The sequence below is a fragment of the Sprattus sprattus genome, assembly GCF_963457725.1.
Source record: "Sprattus sprattus genome assembly, chromosome: 19".
Classification (NCBI taxonomy): Eukaryota; Metazoa; Chordata; class Actinopteri; order Clupeiformes; family Clupeidae; genus Sprattus; species Sprattus sprattus.
In genome coordinates, this window is record NC_137917.1 from 5,830,894 (window position 1) to 5,849,979 (window position 19,086).

General features: G+C 42.3%; 1 protein-coding gene across 2 annotated transcripts; it reads right to left on the reverse strand.

Annotated features, from left to right (window-relative positions):
• Positions 1-5,956: 5,956 nt before the first annotated feature.
• On the reverse strand, positions 5,957-18,939 carry usp5 (ubiquitin specific peptidase 5 (isopeptidase T)). 2 transcript variants are annotated; one of them, XM_080858561.1, is made up of 21 exons: positions 18,375-18,939; positions 17,794-17,922; positions 17,453-17,519; positions 17,185-17,312; positions 16,603-16,748; positions 16,214-16,398; positions 15,775-15,869; positions 15,397-15,590; positions 14,993-15,064; positions 13,815-13,905; positions 13,579-13,704; positions 12,336-12,489; positions 11,924-12,098; positions 9,591-9,679; positions 8,287-8,415; positions 7,760-7,903; positions 7,396-7,538; positions 7,090-7,240; positions 6,879-6,963; positions 6,653-6,763; positions 5,957-6,307 (listed from the first exon to the last, which is right to left on the reverse strand). In XM_080858561.1, exons 1-20 carry the CDS (start codon positions 18,480-18,482, stop codon positions 6,670-6,672), a joined length of 2,505 nt encoding a protein of 834 aa, XP_080714687.1. In that variant the 5' UTR covers positions 18,483-18,939; the 3' UTR covers positions 5,957-6,307; positions 6,653-6,669. The 2 variants fall into 2 exon arrangements, with proteins under 2 accessions (XP_080714687.1, XP_080714686.1); XM_080858560.1 differs by having other exon boundaries at positions 8,230-8,415.
• Positions 18,940-19,086: the final 147 nt, after the last annotated feature.

The window sequence follows — 19,086 nt, forward strand, 5'->3', positions numbered from 1 at the left end:
TTGCTCTTCCTGTAAGTTGCACCGAACATGGGCAGTAGACAGAAATACAAACTAAAACATTCACCAAGGGCTCTGATTTGCAAGATGGTTGTCTGGCCTGTTCTCTCTACATTAGAGTTCTTCAGCCACAGTGTTTACTGAGAAACAGTGTTCCAAACAGGGTATCACTTTAAGTACTATCTGTTTCTCTATGTAATGCCAAATAGTACCATAGCTGTAAAATATTTCACAAACACACTTCAACTGCTTTTGTAAGACCTTACCTTTTTTAGAGGAAAAACGTCCCCATATGCACTATATGCACTATATATGTGAACATACCTACTAGAGTCAAAAAGATGCGGTCTACATAGACTCTCACCTTTGAATACCTGCAGCGTGTGCTTAGCATTCGTTTTTTCAGTTGTGCATGTGAAAGTCCCCGAGTCTCCAAGCTGTAGATCGTTGATTTGTAGACTTGTCCCATACAGCTGCATTCGTGGCTCAAGCCAAGATTGCCCTTTAAATTGCAAAGATTTTACAAGAAAAGTATTAAAATAGGTACTCACATTCATCACATGTTCTACTTCAAGAAGATACAAGTAGTTTGTTTTATTACAATTTCTATACAATTTTCTAGTCCTTACAAAATACTTCACACTGAAAAGCACTCTATACACCTTATATTACCTTTGCGCACTTTTCCCGACCGATCAATAGTGACAATGTGAGAGTCATCATGAGTCCAGGAAACGGCAATGTTGCCTGGATCATTACATTTCATCTTAAATAAATGTCCAGAGAGTTTGTAGGTAGTTTCACTGTTCACACAGACAGCATACAAGGCTGGCCAGGAGAAAGAAAAAGAGCTTGAGAGAATATCTACTCAGACATCTGAGGCACTCTCACTTAAAAAGATACATACTAATGGCATAGTAGTATTTGTTGTGCAATTTCCAGCGTCAGGTTTGATCTGGCACTTACCAAAAGAAATTAAGATCTTTGTCCACATTTTTTGGAAGGTTTTATTTTGGAAAGAAGATATCCTGAAGATAATGAGCCTATGTGGGAAAAAAAACGTATCCAGAATGTTAAAAAATACAGACAGTATTGAAATATGACCTATATTATTTGTATAACTCCTAGAAAAATATGCCCTAAAATAAAAAACAATCACATTTCCAAATTTTTCTGTTGCAAAGCAATGTCTAAAGTTTTTGCAAAACATAAAAATCCTTGTGGTCTAAGACCACAGAATGTGCTTCCGTTCATCTCATGTGCTTCACTCTTTCTCTCTTCTACACTCTTCCTTACTTGATTTTAACTCACTTCCATTCTACATAAATCTAAGATACAGTTTGCAACAAATATGAGCTATTTTGAACATTAAATATGGTTCAAAATTGTACTGTTTTTTAGTACAAGCAGTGTGTGTAATGTGTTAGAAAATTGTTGGCAGATAAAAGTGTAAGGAAATAGTGATGTATTTTTAATATGTTAAAGCCACAAACAGTGTTACGATCAGTTATGTAAAATATGCACCAGAAAAGCAAGGTAAAAGTGTAAAAACGGTGGCAAAATATTCTGGCTTTATAGTTTAATTGGTTGTGGATAGCAGAATGATATCTTTGTGTTATATTAGTGAAACACATTTGTATCCCCAAAAAGGCTTTTGAGTGACAATCATCCGCACTGGAATAGAATAGAATAGCCATGATATAATTTTTTTCTTAATAAAAAATGTACTCTTATAGGCCATGCCAATATTTTCAAAGACCTGCATTTATTGATCTACTTGTAGAAAATGTCAGTATACAATACACACACACACACACACACACACACACACACACACGCACATATATATATAAATATATATACAGCCTACATTATATGTATATATACATGTGCCAAATAATTACAGATTAAATTAAATCGTTTTTTTATAATTCTAAGATTGCACCACGTTGATTAGGCCATATCTGAAGACACTCCTGTTAAATTATAAATGATATAATGTTATACATTTCGTGTTAATTTCAGTCAGGTTAATTTCTCCAATTTGTTGCTAAACGTAGCCTACTGAAGTTGAATGAGAGAATGTTTGGAGATTTACTTCCTTATTGATTGTAAACTGACATTGGCATGTTATAAGCTGCATCCTCTGTAACCTTTTAAAGGTTTAAAAACAAAAAAAGCCAATCCGCAACATTTTTATAATGTATTTGGTTTGTAATTCTGAACGTTGATTAACCTAAGCTGCTTATGTGTGGGTTACTTGGCCTACAGGAGAATAACTTTTATCTTTCCGTTAGGTTATTCTAAATAGACATCAGCTGTAAAACGTCGATATTCTGACTTCGTAGGCCTAAACTGGAAATATTGATACAAATTTATATTTTGCTACTTACTGTGAAGGGCAATGAAGGGCGAGTTACTGGCGTAAAACGATGAACGCCTCTCTTCAAAGTCGTGCAGTTTAAGAAAGGAGGATGTGAAACAGGCTGCAGAGGAGTGCAGAGAATAATGGAGAAAATAGAACCACAATGATGCAGAACATCCCCTTGATGCAAATGACAAGTAAACTACGCCTAGCCTGCACAACAAGAACATCCCATGCAGGATAAAAAAAAACACATTCGCCCCCTGGAATATGCTGTTAATCAGGCATTCACATTAGAACAAATAAACTTATTTGAGACAAACTCATAACATAGGACCATGTTTCTCTGAAAACGATCGCTTATTTAAACCTTACAATTTTAGTCTGATGTGGTGGGTAAGACACCCAGTGGGAGGGACGTGCACATGAGGGGGTTAAGTTTGCTCGGGCAACTGCCCGTTTGCCCTCGTAGACTGAAGTTGCCCCTCCGAAGGAAATATACAGCGGGTAAAATAAGTATTGAACACGTCACCATTTTTCTCAGTAAATATATTTCCAAAGGTGCTATTGACATGACATTTTCACCAGATGTTGGTTACACCCCAAGTCATTCATACATACAAAGAAACCAAAACAAATAAATTCGGAAATTAAGTTATGTATCCAATTGAAAATCTATGGAAAGAACTGAAGATCACAGTTCATAGTAGAGGCCCAGGGAACTTTCAAGATTTGAAGACTGTTTGTGTGGAAGAATGGGCCAAACTCACACCTGTGCAATGCATACAACTAGTTTCCCCATACAGGAGGCGTCTTGGAGCTGCCATTACCTATAAAGGCTTTTGTACAAAGTATTAAATAAATATCAGTAAGCGTGTTCAAAACTTTTTCCGTGTCATTTCACATTATTAGACATAACCTAATTTCTGAACTAATTTCTTTTGGTTTCTTTGTATGTTTGGATTGCCTGGGTTGTAACCAACATCTGGTGAAAATTTCATGTCAATAGCAACTTTTATTTGGAAATATATTTACTGAGAAAAATGGTGACGTGTTCAATACTTATTTTACCCGCTGTATATTTCATTCGGAGGGGCAACTTCAGTCTACGAGGGCAAACAGGCAGTTGCCCCAGCAACCTTAGCCCCCTCCTGTGCACGTCCCTGAGCCTGACGATGTCATACTCATAATTCTAGTCAGAATATGACTAGACCATCTTGGTACGATTTTGAATCTACCGTTAATTCAACTCAAGCCTTGGTTGATCATCCGTCCATCAATGTATAAAGCCCACCCTGACAATTTCATTGGTCAGATCATTTTGCTGAAAACTGATAATTTCTCCCCAATTGAGCAGTTCCAGACCGAACTTCCCAGACCACAAATGTGGTGGGCGGGGCTAAGTTCAGTCTGGTATCCAGGCTAACTAAGAACCCCAATTACTGTAAAACACAGGAATTACAGGTCAGACTTTATAATTTTTTTTTGCATGTGCCTGCGCAAAACCCAGTTTGGAGCGATTGCGCAATCCTAGGTGAGGCTTCTGCCTCCCCTGATCGCACGTCCCTCGCCGGAAATCCCTCGTCGCAAATTCAGCGATTTTGATTTAAAAAATACACCTATACCACAGATTAGTAGAGTTTTTTAACTTTTCAAGATAAAAGGTGAGGCTCTGCCTCCCCCGCCTCCTCTGACCGCACGTCCCTGGTTATCTGTGTGTACAGCATGTGTAAAAAGAATGACTGACTAAGTGCCCATGTTAGTGTTTGTCCTGTCCCAGGACACCTATATGGTTTAGGCAATTAATCAATTAACTAATTACCTCCAGCAAGGAGGTTATGCGATCGGGTCCGTTCATTTATTTATTTATTTGTCCGTCTGTCTGTGGACAAGATTTCTCAGAAACTACTGGGCGGATCTTTCTGATATTTTCACAAGAGGTGGATCTTGGTCCTGGGACATCCCCATTAAAATGTCAGGATGATCCGGATCTGGATCCGGATCTTTGTTTTCACACCTAAAGTGACATTTCTCGAAAACCAATGACCGGATTTTAATGAAATTTACAATGAATGTAGACTGTGGCCTATTGTTCAGATGAACGTTTTAGATCTTGCTTTACTATCAACGTCAACCCTTGCTGGAGGTCAGAAATCTCGGATTGCTCTTGTTTGAAATGCTTTCAATGAAGAATGGGATATGTGACTATTTGTTGACATTGTTCTGAATGCCTGACATTATTACTAATACCATTAGTACAATTTTAACTTAACTTTAATTTCCTCCCGGCATGAGATATCACTCCTGTGTTGTGGGCCTCTAATGGAATGTGTCAATTAGGGATGGGTTCAGCTACCTGGTTAAAGGGTTAGCGTGGTGTTTGTTGGGGTGCTTCTTAGGTGAGAAAAGGGGAAGAACAGGAATCCACGAGAAACATGCAAGGCCCATTACAGCACATGAATATCATTCAGCAGGTACACAGTGTAGAGCAGGGTCAAAGAACGCCAGTCAGTGGGTGAAGACGGGCAAGTTGTGTATGGGTGTTGGTGTTGGCTTATTACATATCTCTGCTTGTAAAAGCTTGATCCAGGGTCGCTACACATGAAGACATAGTTAGGTCTTAAAATCATTGGCGTGTTTGAGAATGAGTTGAGTTTAACTCTTTGCCAGGTACTAGCAGGGACTCTGGAAGTTCTTGAGCAAGAGGGGCAGAAAAGGACATCAGAAGGCAACTTCAAGTTCAACAAAATATTGTTCGGACTGCTATGAGATCAGACATGGTGGTGTATTCTGAGTGTGAGTATTGTCAAAGGGAATCGTTATTAAGTTAAAAATGCCCTTGGATTCCCATATCCTAATCCAATTTGTAATTCTGAGGTTTCTTCCAACCCCAACCCTTTGCTTTACCCTAACCTGGGATTCTATCCAATTCTTACCCTTGCCCTAACCCGGGTCTGTAACCTGCTGCCCCCCCAACCCTCCTACCACTTACCCTGGATAGCCTGAGGCATGCCTTAGTGTAATACGATGGTTTTAAGATAATTAGGCAGTTCATAGTTCAGACACTGAGCTAGTGAAACAGCTGTTGATTAGTCGTTTCAAATAACAAAGAAGGGGCTTGCTTGCACTCGCTGCAAAAGTTGTCTAAAAATGGGCTCCCCAGCGGGACTCACCTAGATGACTCACAGCTGCATATGGGATATAGCAGAAACGCAGTGCAGGCTATAATTATATAATGCCGATAAGTTAACAGAGCATTAAATGAAGGGTGGTAGTTTTCCGGACTCCTTTATCTATCTATTTCCTTCCTTCCTTTCTCTCTCTCTCTCTCTCAACAAAAATCATGTGACTACCATTACAACTGGTTACAACTGGTCAACTTAGAACGCTCATGACCAATGGATGACATCAAAGGCTAACCCAGTCTAATCACCCAACCAGCTAAACCGAGCACTTGGGTCAGACAAATACCTGCTAGATATTCTGCTCAGGAGAAAAATGGTTCACCAGCCCTCTGAGACATCAATGCTGTGTACGACCATGAGCCCAACACAGACTATGCTACTCCAAAGGCAATGACACCACAGAGGATCAGAAGAGACAAAAAGACATTTTTATTTTTCAGAGCATAAAGAACACAAGGTATTTGATTGCAAATAATAAAAATAAAATAAAAAAAAACACCCCTCACCGCAACTGAAAGGACAACTAGATTGGTTTTGTTTGGTTTTCATTTTTATTTTTTTATTTTTTATTATACTTTTTTTTTCATATGTAACATTTCACTTTTTTGCCTTTTTATTGATTTGATGTTTTCTCTCGTCAAACAGTTGGAAATTGGTTTCAGAACAGGTACGGAAGAGCAAAACAGGAGGTGCTTGGCTACAGAAGCGATGACATCACATTAGCCACTATCCAATCAGGGGAGAAGGAGGAGAGAGAGTGCTGCGTGGGGGAGAAACAGGGGAAGTTGGGTGAATGTAAACTTTGAGAGAATTAATGCGATTACCCCCTTGTCCCCCTCAACATTCTTCCTGTGTGTCCATGCGACAACCCACCCACCTCTTTGGGACTCCACCCATTCTGCTCACCCACCCCACAGAGGATGCACGTGAGAGAGAACAGTTTATCAAATCTTCATGAAATCAGTGTTGCAGTTTAAGAAGCTGGTCTGGGTTTGGACTGAGTTTGGATTCCCTCTCAGTAACGCAGGAGTATGTGTGTGTGGAGTACGTATGTGTAAAGTGTGTGTGTGTGTGTGTGTGTGTGTGTGTGTGTGTGTGTGCCCACCCTCTGCCCTGCCACTTCTACTCGGCCACTCTCCGGTAGAAGTACAGGTAGCCCAGATCCTTGGGTGGCTTCTCAGAGGCACACACTTTCTGATCGTTGAAAATAACCCATCTGGGAGAAAAACAAACAGAGCGAATGAGAGAGAATTATGATGGAGTTTACAAGACCAAAAACCACAGTGGATATCCAGCCATCAAACTCATGAGGAACAGACAGGGCGACTCACTGTTGGTCCTTCTTGATGTGGCAGACGTAATGGCCACACATTGTGCTTGTGCCCATGTGACTGATGAGGGCAAACAGCTCGTACTCTGGGGAAAAGGAAGCAGAGAGGGGGACAAATATGGATGGTGAGAGGGGCGGTTAGAGGGAGGTTAGAGGGAAATCCATAAAGAATCATGCAGGAGATTTCCAGGCAGTCTTCCTTTCTCACTCACTTCCTTGTCCGTCACGGACACGAGGCCCTGGGGGAGGCTCCCTGGTCCCCTCACTGTCCCCTGCGGAGCGTCCTCCCTCGGACACCTCCATGGACTCCAGGTCATCCAGGTGGGAGAAGATCCAGTCCACGGCTCTCTCCAAAACATTACTCTACAGATGGATAGACAGAGAGACATGAAGACAAAAATTGAGACAGGTATGAAACTAGACCCTCGAACTAGACTCTAGAATTACTTCAATGAAACCGGCAAGATGTTCACTGAGCAGTGCTTTGGATGATGTGCGCTGATGATGTGCTTACATACCGTGGCCCTAAGTGCTTTTGTTGCCTGCTCGCGACTAAATCCCATTGAGACGATGGTTGCCAGGTGCTCCTCGGACACGCTTTCTGTGGGTGTGGTGCCTGGGGCCGAGCTGCATCCTGGTAACACCAGGGGGGCGGAGAAGTCTGTAGCCAATCACAAAACAAACGAGAATACATGAACAAAGGTAAATAGATTCTCATAAACTATAAAAATAGTTTTGCCGGTTACATTTGTGGTAACCAGCAAGCTTCTACATAATGCTTGAAACATCTGCTTATAGAGGACCATGGAAGGATCCAGCAAAGGAACTGGTGACCACTAAATTCATCTCAGAACAAAAAACACGCAAAACCCTGTGGCACACCTGGGTCTTCCATGTGGCCCATGACCCAGTTCATGGCAGCGTCGATGCCAATGTTGCCGGTGTAGTAGACCGCCTTCCTGCAGGCCTCCAGCGGGAAGCCCATCTCACACAGCTGGGACACGGTGGAGTCATCCAACACAGGGGCTGAGTCCGGACCGGACCGACACACACATGGACAGAGAGAAAGAGAGGATTAAAGACAGAGCAGAGGCTGTGCTCTATATTTAATGTATACAGAAAGCCTTGTGAAATGGATGCTTACTAAGTTAGGACAATTTTAACTTAAATATAAAACTCAGAAAAAAACTAATTCTCAAAATTAAGGACAATTTTTTTAAACATAAAACACAAATAAAGAAAACATGGATAAGGACACAAAGAAAGAAAGTGGGGAAAGTAGGCAGATGGAGGACAAAAACCAGAGATGGCTGGAGCGTGATGAAAGTGGAGAAAAAGACAGACAGACTGACACAGCAGTGGGGAGTAGAGAGAGTCGTCCTCCTCGTTGCCGTGGAAACCCAGGATACCTTTGACCTCCACATCTGGGGTCATGAGAGGGGGTGGGGCCACCTCTGGCAGAAGCTCCTCCCCTGGCTGCTGGCCGGTCCCACGGAGTGCGCCCAGATCAAGCGTGTCGGGAACATCAATGCTCACGTCTGCCAGGGAAGAGGCCCCACAGAAGAAGAGGCATTAGACAAGAAACATACTTTTCACATAAGTGCACTGTTAACTATAAGGCCAAAACCTCAGCTTCAGTTCAAATCAGTGAGGCATAAATTCAGGCAGCCTCTGTGACCAACAATGACCCATAATTAACTAGAGTGGATCTTAAATAAATGCATAATATATAGTCTGAATTAGCCTGGATACCAGCCCGAACCCCGCCCACAACATTTTTGGTCTGGGAAGTTCGGTCTGGCTCTGTGCAGTTGGGGAGAGAGTATCAGAGGTCAGGATTCTGTCGTACCAATCAAATTGTCAGGGCGGGCATTATACGATGATGGACAGATGACCAACCAACGCTTGAGTTGATTAGATAGATAGATAGATTAGAAATCATACCAAGATGGCGGCGTCCTGGGAGCTTAGTGGGACATATTTTATGTGATTTAAGCTACACGACTTCTTTATGTCTACATTGACTCGGTTAGTTGTGTATGTGCAACACGAATGTTGCCGAGGATTGTAGGTCTTAACTGAAGCGCTCTAGTCTAGACCATTATTGACCATTATTGCTAACGCTTAGACAAAAAATCCATTGAAACCCATAGTAGCTAGCTAGCCTTGCTGCTAATAAGTACGTGAGCAGGCATATCTCACAGATATTGACAGCGCATTCATTTTGAAAGAGGAACAAATGCCTTAAGGCATTTGTCGATCAATAATATGTTTTTGCCTACGGGATCCGGTAAAAGTTTTAATGTATCAGATGGTCATACTATGTTGCTCTGATTGGTTGTAGGTATCCAATTGAGCGAAGAGGCATTTTTTTTCCTGGTTCATTGAAACACGCCCCATAATCACAGCCCAATGGGTCAGTATCAGACTCATATTCTGACTAGAATTATGAGTATGACATCGTCAGGCTAAGTTTGAATATGAAATTCTCAGAAATGAGTGAAAGCAGATGTCAACTAAAATGAGTGTTGCATGCAAAAAGATAATCTATCTGATGACAGATTTTTATCACTCATTAATTTGTTTTATATGTGTTTGTGTGAAGTTTAAAGAGAAACAAAATCACCACCACAAAACGTCTTTCACAAAACAAAGCGCAAAGTCATGGAGGGACTGACACATTTGACATACACCATGAGGGACAGCTACTTACCCAGTTTCTTGGGGACCCAGTCAAGACCAAAAGTGAATTTCTTGACCTGAATGACAAGGTGGTCTGGGAAAGAGGCAAATCGAGTGGTCCTGAGGAGTAGAGAGAGAAGATTACAACCCAGCAGCACTGCCATGGTCATTTTCAAACAAACAACTTGATGTTTTACAGTGTTCCTGTGTCGCTTTAACCCAATCAGCCTGCCTCTTCACCAATCTAGAATTCACAGCAAAGCCCACTCTGCCAAATGTTAATGTGCAGAGTTCAACACTGAGAGATATACCCTCCTGCATACAGTATGAGTTATAATTCCACTCCAACACATACGGCTTTAATGTGCAGAGGATATTCCTCATCTCAATTATTCCTCTGCATTTCAATAATTTTTTCACTCCTGACCAGGAAGGTCCTCAGAAATAGAATGGGTACTTCTATATTAAAGCTGCTCTTACAGTTTTTTCCTATCGTTTTAGTCAACTTACCTAAACCATGTTCACATTCCCAAAACACTTAACACATTGAGCATACCAGTAGACCATGTGAACCAAACTGTGGATACTTGCCCATATGCTTAGATACAAATGCTGGCAATGACACCTTCTTCCAAAATTCATGGATACCTGTCCCAGTCAATGTTCACTCCCGGCAAAACGCTGTGCAACTACAGCATATTTTACCAATGTTTAGATACTCTGTTCAAAACAGTTAACTTTCAGTTCAAAACCTAACTTATCAGATATTACGTAAGATCACTGTAGATGGAAAGATGCTGCATTTGGACTGACAAATGAAGATATATGTTTGTAAGAAAGATTATTCTTATTTTAGCAGATAGTTTATTTATTTTATTTTTAGTATTATTATTTTTGTTTTCCTGTGCACCATATTTCTTGGTGAATTGGCATGGAATTCCTTTTTTGAAATACAGACAGGCAGAATTTAGCAACTTTAGTGATTGTATGGGATATTGTGGCCTTTCACAACTCCCGCCAAGTCACAGGGTGGTTTGCAGCGCATCCTAGGATGGTGTCCCTATTCCTGCCGCCGTACTCTCCTTTCCTCAACCCCATTGAGATTTTTTCTCTGCATGGAGATGGAAGGTCTATGACCAACGCCCACAGGACCAGATGTCACTTTTAGAGGCAATTGCTGCTGGGTGTATGGACATAGCCCCCGAAAACATCCAGGCCTGGATAATGCATGCACAAAGATTTTATCCACAATGAATGGCAAGAGAAACCATATGTTACGATGTTGACGAAATGATCAAATATTACGTAATTTCCCCCCCAAAAAAATCTTATTTTAGGTTTCTGATAAAACACTCATTTACAGTATTTGCAATTACAGTAAAGTACATTTACAGCACTTGTCAATTGTGACATCTATTGTGAGGGAAACCAACATATGAACACTGTCAGCAGATTGTTGGCTTGGATTGACGTATTTCAGCATTATAGAATTATTTGTTTACTGTCATATTGCAAACTTTATTACTGTAGTCCAAAGAAGTGTTTGTCTGTGTTTTTTCTCTTTTTTCAATGCAACACTACAGGAAATCTGTGCCAAACTGGAGGAAACAGCAACATTTTATATATGCAATTGGCAATGCTTCAAGATGTTAGTGTTTTTTAGGTCATTTTGTTCTGAGAGGAAACATGTGTTAAGTTATGGCAGCATTGGTTGTGGTGTGGTTGTTGTAGTGCATTTTGCACCAAAGGTTAACAGATATGCAGAGGTGTGTGTCTCTAAAGGCCACTGTGTTAAGTGATAGGGAAAAGTGACCATGGTATGGGTACATGACCAAAAACGATAGGAAAAAACTGTAACAACCATTTCTGGGATGCTAACGGTAGCTAGTTTTTAATACTAATGGCCGCCATGAAAGCTGGTCGTACGTGTGAACACTCTGTAATGAGCAACTGGAATTTCAGCACTGTCCAGCTCCATTAACCAATTTGTCAGCCATCTCTGCTTGCCAATTTACTTACATCGAAGGGAGCTGTGTCCCTGTGGGGGCTAAAAATGCTAAACAATGCTTACAGCAATTTAAAACACCTAAAATGTCTATCAGAGTCCCACATACTCGTCAAAGCAACTCTGCACACACCATCAGGCTCATATTTTTGCATGGAGCACTAGGAGTTGTTTACATATCCAAATGACTCCCTAGTGGCCTTACACCCCATTCACACCTTCTGTTAATGACCAGTTCTGGTAGCCTGGTGCACGAGTGCTTAGGAAGAGTGTTCAAGTGTGGGTCAAGTGTGGTAAATAGGACAGACCCAGGAGCATGTTTTGGATGTGTGATGTGGAGGGGTGGCCAGTGTGCTCACTTTGTGGCTGTGGTCTTGGCCTGCACAGCGGAGCTCCAGAAGTCTGTGAGGGTCTCGGGTTCGCTCCAGGCTGCCAGGCAGGCGGAGAAGGGGATGCATGCCCGAGGCACCGGAGGAGGAGGGGCTCCTGATGACTCCGCCTCCTCACGAAGACGCTCTGCCTCCTGCAGCTCCTCTGAAGGATGGAGAGTAGTACGGAGTAAGACATGACAAACAGGAAAACAAGTAAAAGACAATTCGACAGTCATAGAAAAGCGGAAAGAGGAACTAATCGCAGAGCAAGGGGAAAAAAAGGACCAATTCTGTGGAGAGAGGCTGAAGACAACCTAAAACCTGAAGAGTAACACTGATATTTTATTATATACAAGTTTAACTAAACATCTGATCGACTACAAATCCCATGAGCTCTCACCTGTGTTGGTGGCCTGGTCCATGGGCACGGGCAACTGAACCATGTAATCCACCCTCTGCGTGTATTTGGCTTTCTGAGACTGCTGACACACAATCCTCTCCTCCACAAGGAAGCGGAAGGCCTCGGAGGGATTCATGCCTGAACGACAATTCCTCTGGAGAGCAAAACATGTTCTCATGAAACCCACTGACTTTATGAACATTACCTAATACGTGTTTCTACTATACATTATTTCTGTTACATCCCTATAATTAAACACTCAAAAGTAATTAAGCACCTCACCGCCTTTTTTGGCACTTGGCAAGCTCTTATCCATCTTAAGTTGATATTGTTGTGTTTAATGTAATTGAAAAAATTATTTACCAGGCTTGTTTGCGGGATCATGTGATAATTTAACAATGTAGCCAACTATAATGTAACGTAATATGTAACATTATATCACATTGACAGGAAAAGTTCTTTCAGTAGCTTAAAACCAACATTTGGCTCTCAAATGTTAATTTTAACATTTTTGTACATGTATAATAATGGGAAAATAGGCCTGCAGCCAACTTCAAATGCAATATGGTGCTTGGCATCATCGTGAAGCTGGACTTCCTACAACTCCCAAGCGTACACAACGTGCGAGTGAAGGGCAGAAAATGCACTGGGGTTGCTTTGCCCCAAGCTCTTGCCTTCATGGTGTGCAAATCACAGACTTAAGTCAAGGGCAGAATACGTGTAGGCTGGAAAGAGCGTAGCTTATGCACATGGGAGAATACAGCCATTTGGTTTTGGAATGAAAATGTGAGCATGCTGAAATAAGCTGTTTGCAGTGAACGCAAACTACAGTGCGAATTGGAAGGTGCATTTTGAGAATCAAAACAGCACATTCTGCTTCCTCTAGAAATTTGGAGCCCACCATTGGAAGGTGAAAAATACAAATTTCATAACCAAAAAAAAAAAAGCCTACACTATGTGGCAACAGATAGAAATCTGGAAATACATTTATAAACTTTTCAAACATAAACATAATTTAAATTAAACCGCAAGGAATACTCTAATTTCTAGTACAAGTACTACTACGTTTTGTTGTCTAATGTTTTTCACTCAACCTAGCCATTTCAATAGCAGTGATTGTAACTGTATAACTCTTTTTACAAGTATTCAAGAAAATGCTTCATGGCAGATAATGCTATACAAACAGCGTCCACCAATGTCAGTAATGCTTTTCATATGAAGTGGCCGAGGTGGTTCTCCTTACCTCAACCATGTTTATGAAGTACAGAAGAAACTCCTGGGCATCCTGTTGCCTGTTGGTGGAGAACTCTGGGTGGCCCCGGCCAACAAGTGCTTTGAACATCCGTGCTGCTATACCAACCTGGTCCCCCTGGACACCAGAGAATTGGCAAATGGTTAAGTTAGAGGCAGGAACATATTAAGTCACATCCTCTACACAGCATCTCCATGGCATCTCCATGGCGATGGGACCACTCTTACCCGGGGCTCTGAGGAAGAGCTGGACTCATCGCTGGGGTCAGGAGCTGGTTTAGAGTATTCTCCAGACAGTAGACCATAGCCCAGTTTTGCTCTGTGGGGGCAGGATAAAGTTACATTTAAATCCGTTGTCCACATTTACTTGTAACTCAATTGTAATGTGAGGTCCTTTCCATATAACCACCATTTATAACCATTCATAATGAGAACACATTTATAACCATTCATAATGAGAACACATTTATAACCATTCATAATGAGAACACATTTATAACCATTCATAATGAGAACACATTTATAACCATTCATAATGAGAACACATTTATAACCATTCATAATGAGAACACATTTATAACCATTCATAATGACAACACATTTAGAAAAAAATTGGGATTTTCAGGTCCTCAGACTCCCTTCTCAAATTTTAAGACTGGTGTGTTTGGCACATTTGACTATGAAAACCAATTTGAAAAGCACACTGCCAAATCACAACAATCCTCATCTATTCATCTTAAAACCCAGGCACACAGTTATGCTGCTAGTAGCAACTATCACCTGCTGTCACGGTCAACCCTGCATGTGTGTGTGTGTCTCAGTTGTCTACAATCACAGGGCGTCTGCCTGAGTAATGAAGTACGTGACCAAGAGAGCAGACAGCATGTTCTCAGGCAGCACTTTAAATGAGACAAGACGGCAGCCGCACACGGCCTGCTATCCTCGATACATTCCAATAAGCCACATCCGTGGCTCTCAAGTGAGATCAGCGGGTGATAGCGACAACAAAGCACTGATGACATCTACTGGGGAGAGATGACAGTGCAGCCTCAAGCCACTCACTGCAGTCTATATACACAGCTGCCTTTTAACACAAAGTGGGAATAGAAAAAAACGTAAGTATTTACTGTGGGCGCAAGTCCTGATGGGTTGGAGCTTCTTCTGTGCCAGAACATGAGAGTCCTCATGTGTGCAACGCCTATATGTAACTACTGCACCTACCACTATTAGCATTGGCATACAAATGAATGGACTTTTATGCACAACTATGGGTTGCTCCCCCTTTCTGTGTTTTGCAACATTATCTTTTTCCCTTCATTGTTGCCAACATAGAGATGACCACAACCAGACCCTTTTCATATTAACTGTAGCAATATTCAGTTACAGTCAGGAAGAGAGTTACTCACACTTGGGTTTTGAAGTCCTGGGTGGGGTCACTTGGCGCCTCATCAAGAATCTTGTCGATGTTGGAGACGTACCTGAGCAGCAGAGAAAGGCCAGACAAGAACAGGTTCAAGTTTGACTGTGACAACATGGTGGAAACAACAGAACGGCGCATTAGCATGTCAGTATTCTGAGCCAAGGTAAATATGTGAATAAATGTTCCTTTTACATAAAGATCACCTCACAGTGCAAATGCCAGCAAAGTTAATACTTTTTGAATGAAGACTGGTCTCCTATTTTTAGAAGGGCTCTTTGCAAACATGTTCTGGAATCTCCAGTAACAGCGCGGGATGTTGCCACAGTGTAGCCTCAAGCAAAAACCCCAAACAAGACAACACAGCCACACAAGCAAACAAAAGAGACTTACTTGGTCTGGAAGTCCGGCACGGTGAAGAGCACTTGCATGACAGAGTTGAGGTAGCAGCTGTTACCCAGGTTCTTCATACCGGTGAGGCCAGGGCCCCAGAGGGGCCGCAGAGTGGCCCCCGACTCTTGGATCACCTCCCACTCCCCAACACGCTGGTTCACCGCTATCTCCAGCTCTGTCATGGTCCGTTCCGTCTGAGGGAAAAAAAGGGTAGAATAGATGAGAGAAGGGATCAGAACAGGTGTGATGACAAGATCAAATTATAAAGATACAATTATAGAATGGGGAGGAACTGAAAGAAAGACTAAAGAGCATCACTGGTCTCTATGGTCATCTGCAGTAATATAATCAATCCCAACACCGTCATGTACACCCCACCTTCTCCATGTTCATCATGTTGATGCCAAAGTGAGACAGGTGCTCTGGAAGTTTGGAGTCCAGGACCATGTCATCCTCATCATATGAGTACACATCTGCAACAGAGATTGAGCAGCAATCACTCAGAGGTCACTCAATTATACTTCAACTGTGATCACATAACTTCTTTGGTTGGTGACAGAAAGGTGACAATCTTGGCCAAAAGTCTACCCCACTGTGGCGCGAGTCAATAAGTCCCCCATTTACAGGCTACAATGCTCGAGGGGACACAGGTTCGATTCCGGCCTGCTTCCCGATCCTCTCCCCACCTCTAGAATTCCTCCTCACTTACTGTCCAAATACTTCACTGTCCTATCCAAATAAAGGCTAAAAAGCCCATACAAAAAGGCTACCCTACTGTGGCGCGAGCCTTTCCACCCACAATGCCTTAATCACGTACCTGCCCCATCTGGGGTGATTGTGCCCAGTTTGACTGCTAGGGGGTAGCCTGTCTCCTGGAAGTGCTGGAGGGCATGGTTGTTGCCCCCAGTGCCATCAAAATACCTCCTCCCACAATTGATTTTCCCATCTGTCAGATTCATCCACAGATTCTCCTGCAGGTCACAAATCTCACACCTCCACCCACTAAGAAAGCGAGAAAGCAAGAGAGAAAGCAAGAGAATGAGACAGACAGCCAAAGAGAGAGAGAGAGAGGGAGAGGATACAGACCAGAGGACAATAAGGTGAGTGACAGAGTAAGCAATAGCAAGTGACATCATTCATCATCAGGTTACTCAACACATAACCATGGTTACATGAGCAGAGAAGAGTGAGTGCTGCCCTTCAGACCTTGGTGGGATCTTGAGACCGTTGTCAAGCTGCTTAAGCTCAGGTGCATGCCGGGACTCCTGCCGCACCTCACCATCCCACTGCTGCACCTGCAGGGCATGGGACACTGAGTCCGCCGCCATCACACCCGCCATGGACAGAGACACCTGCGTGCGTGCATACACACAAACACACACACACAAACACACACACACACACACACACACACACACACACACACACACACACACACACACACACACACACACACACACACACACACACACACACACACACACACACACACACACACACACATCCTGATTAGTACAACACAAAAATCTGATACACAACAGGTGACTTCTGCCTGTATGATTATGATTCTGTAACTACAAGATACTAAATAACAGAAAATACACTCCACCACAGGGAACACAACTAAGGCAAACTGGGGCCAGAAATGTACCATATAAACACAGCACCTGCAACTATTTGTATGTTCCATAATGGAACATTCCATTAACAGTATAGTATAGTACAGTAGTGTACAGTAAACCACATGGATTAACCATAACCTATCAGTGTACTAATGGGATGCCTTACCCGCTCTCTCACAACATCAGGCATGGATGCCAAATCATCTGAGACTACTTCCTGTCTGCCCGGGAACAAGACCACCTTCACTTCCTCCTCATACTGCTCCTGTTCCACATCAAAGCCCCCCTCTATGCCTGAAGGAATAAAATAGACGAGGGAGAGAATAGCAGTGATGAAATGCTGCAACAACTAACAACGTTCATAAACAACAAGATTTGTATATCACTACTTTGGCATCTTAACACAAGATGGGTCACGGGTAGTGCATAATTACCTATGGCCAGTCTTGTGGGCTTCTTCTTAGGGGGGTCACCTGAGCCAGAGTTGTTGTCATCCTCCTTCTGAAACATAAAAAGTGCATGGTAATATTACTACAGGTACAGGAACTCATTAAACAAAACACAAAGTGACATGGTGTATGCTTGCTAATTAACTTTTACGAGAGGTGTGAACTAATGTCATCATGTATCGATGAGTAGTTCCATATTACGTAAATTAATAGGAATGAATGGGAGTCAGCATTTAATCGCCGTCCCACTACATGGATATGAAGACCGGCTTTTACCAAGCCGCCTGTCAGAAGTGTCATTAGAGGAAGCCTTCCTCTGGTCCTACCTGCGTTTTACGAGTCCGAGTAATTTGAAGGTAGGCTCTCTGCCCAGTCCTTTTGTGATGTCGGTCCACATATTGGCTGCCGAATCCCAGAAAGCTATTCATACAGACGTACAGTCCACCTTCACTTTCCTGAAAGGATGGATAACAACAAGACAGAGGACGGAACTAATTATCATTGGCTAGCAAAATGATACTGCAATTTATACACCAACTTGTAAACACTGGGGTAATGTTAACGTTACTTCAGACGAAACTTTAAGCAACTGTAGCTAGTTCACTATACCACTACAGGAAAAGAATACGTTTGATTTCAATTGTTAATGATGAATAAGCAAAAGAGACAGACCCTCTAATATAGAATGTAAACCAAACGTAAGCTAGCGGGCTAGCTACAAACACTGATCTAGCTAATGTTAGCTTGCTTGCTAACTAGCCTGCTAATTTGAATGAAAAGAATAAAAATCGACCGGGACAAAAATACGGCAAGCTTACAAGCAACAAAGTACGTTACAGTGAGAAACAGGATGGTGCATAGCTAACATTAAAGTTAACGGAAATAGAAAACACTTGGCTTGACTCACCGGAGAGGCAAATGACAAGGCGCATTCGTCTTTGTGGACACGGTCTCCGGGCCTCGGAACCCGAATTGTGGACAGAACCGACATCAAAACCTCGCTAACCTCCGCCATCTCTTGCAAGCCTAATCCGCCTTTCCGTCACAATTTCAATCGTCTTTATTTTGGCCCCAGATTTCACCTCTCCGAGTCAGAATAACAGCCGGTGTTCCTACCTCTCCCCCTTTCTCTACTCGTCTCTTCCCTGTGAAGTGCTATCAATACCTCCCTATGGGTTCAGCTCTTTCAGGCGATGCAAGGCCGGACGCTCAACAGCCTCGCACCACACGCTCGAGGGTCGTGGTGTATAGTCGTAGTACATCTAATAGCCACGGCTTATAAAAGTAATGGACGTATTATATAACGTATGTTATTGACATAAGGTCATGAATAAAACTATATCGGAATATCACTCATTTATCTGGATTTTCAGTTTCTTCTTTCTGTATTTTCAGTGCCTTATATAATTTGTATTCCACTATAAACTAGAGTTTACGATGTTGTCCGACAGTCTAGAGTTCCGACCATGAGAAAGCGTAGGCTACATTTTGGTTTCACGTATGTTCTACTGCCACCAGGCGGATAGGAAGTGCCAGATGATTTCGCATCCCCCCATACGCTTACAAAAGTGTACTGTATGACTACATTATAAACAAACCCCTCCTGTTCTATGTAGGGC

Coding starts and splice junctions, on each gene's coding strand:
- usp5 (XM_080858560.1), bottom strand. CDS start 18,482: ATGGCGGAGGTTAGCGAGGTTTTGATGTCGGTTCTGTCCACAATTCGG. Junction 12,099..12,335: donor GGACCAGGCCACCAACACAG/GTGAGAGCTCAT, acceptor TCCATCCTTCAG/AGGAGCTGCAGGAGGCAGAG. Junction 6,764..6,878: donor CACATCAAGAAGGACCAACA/GTGAGTCGCCCT, acceptor TTTTTCTCCCAG/ATGGGTTATTTTCAACGATC.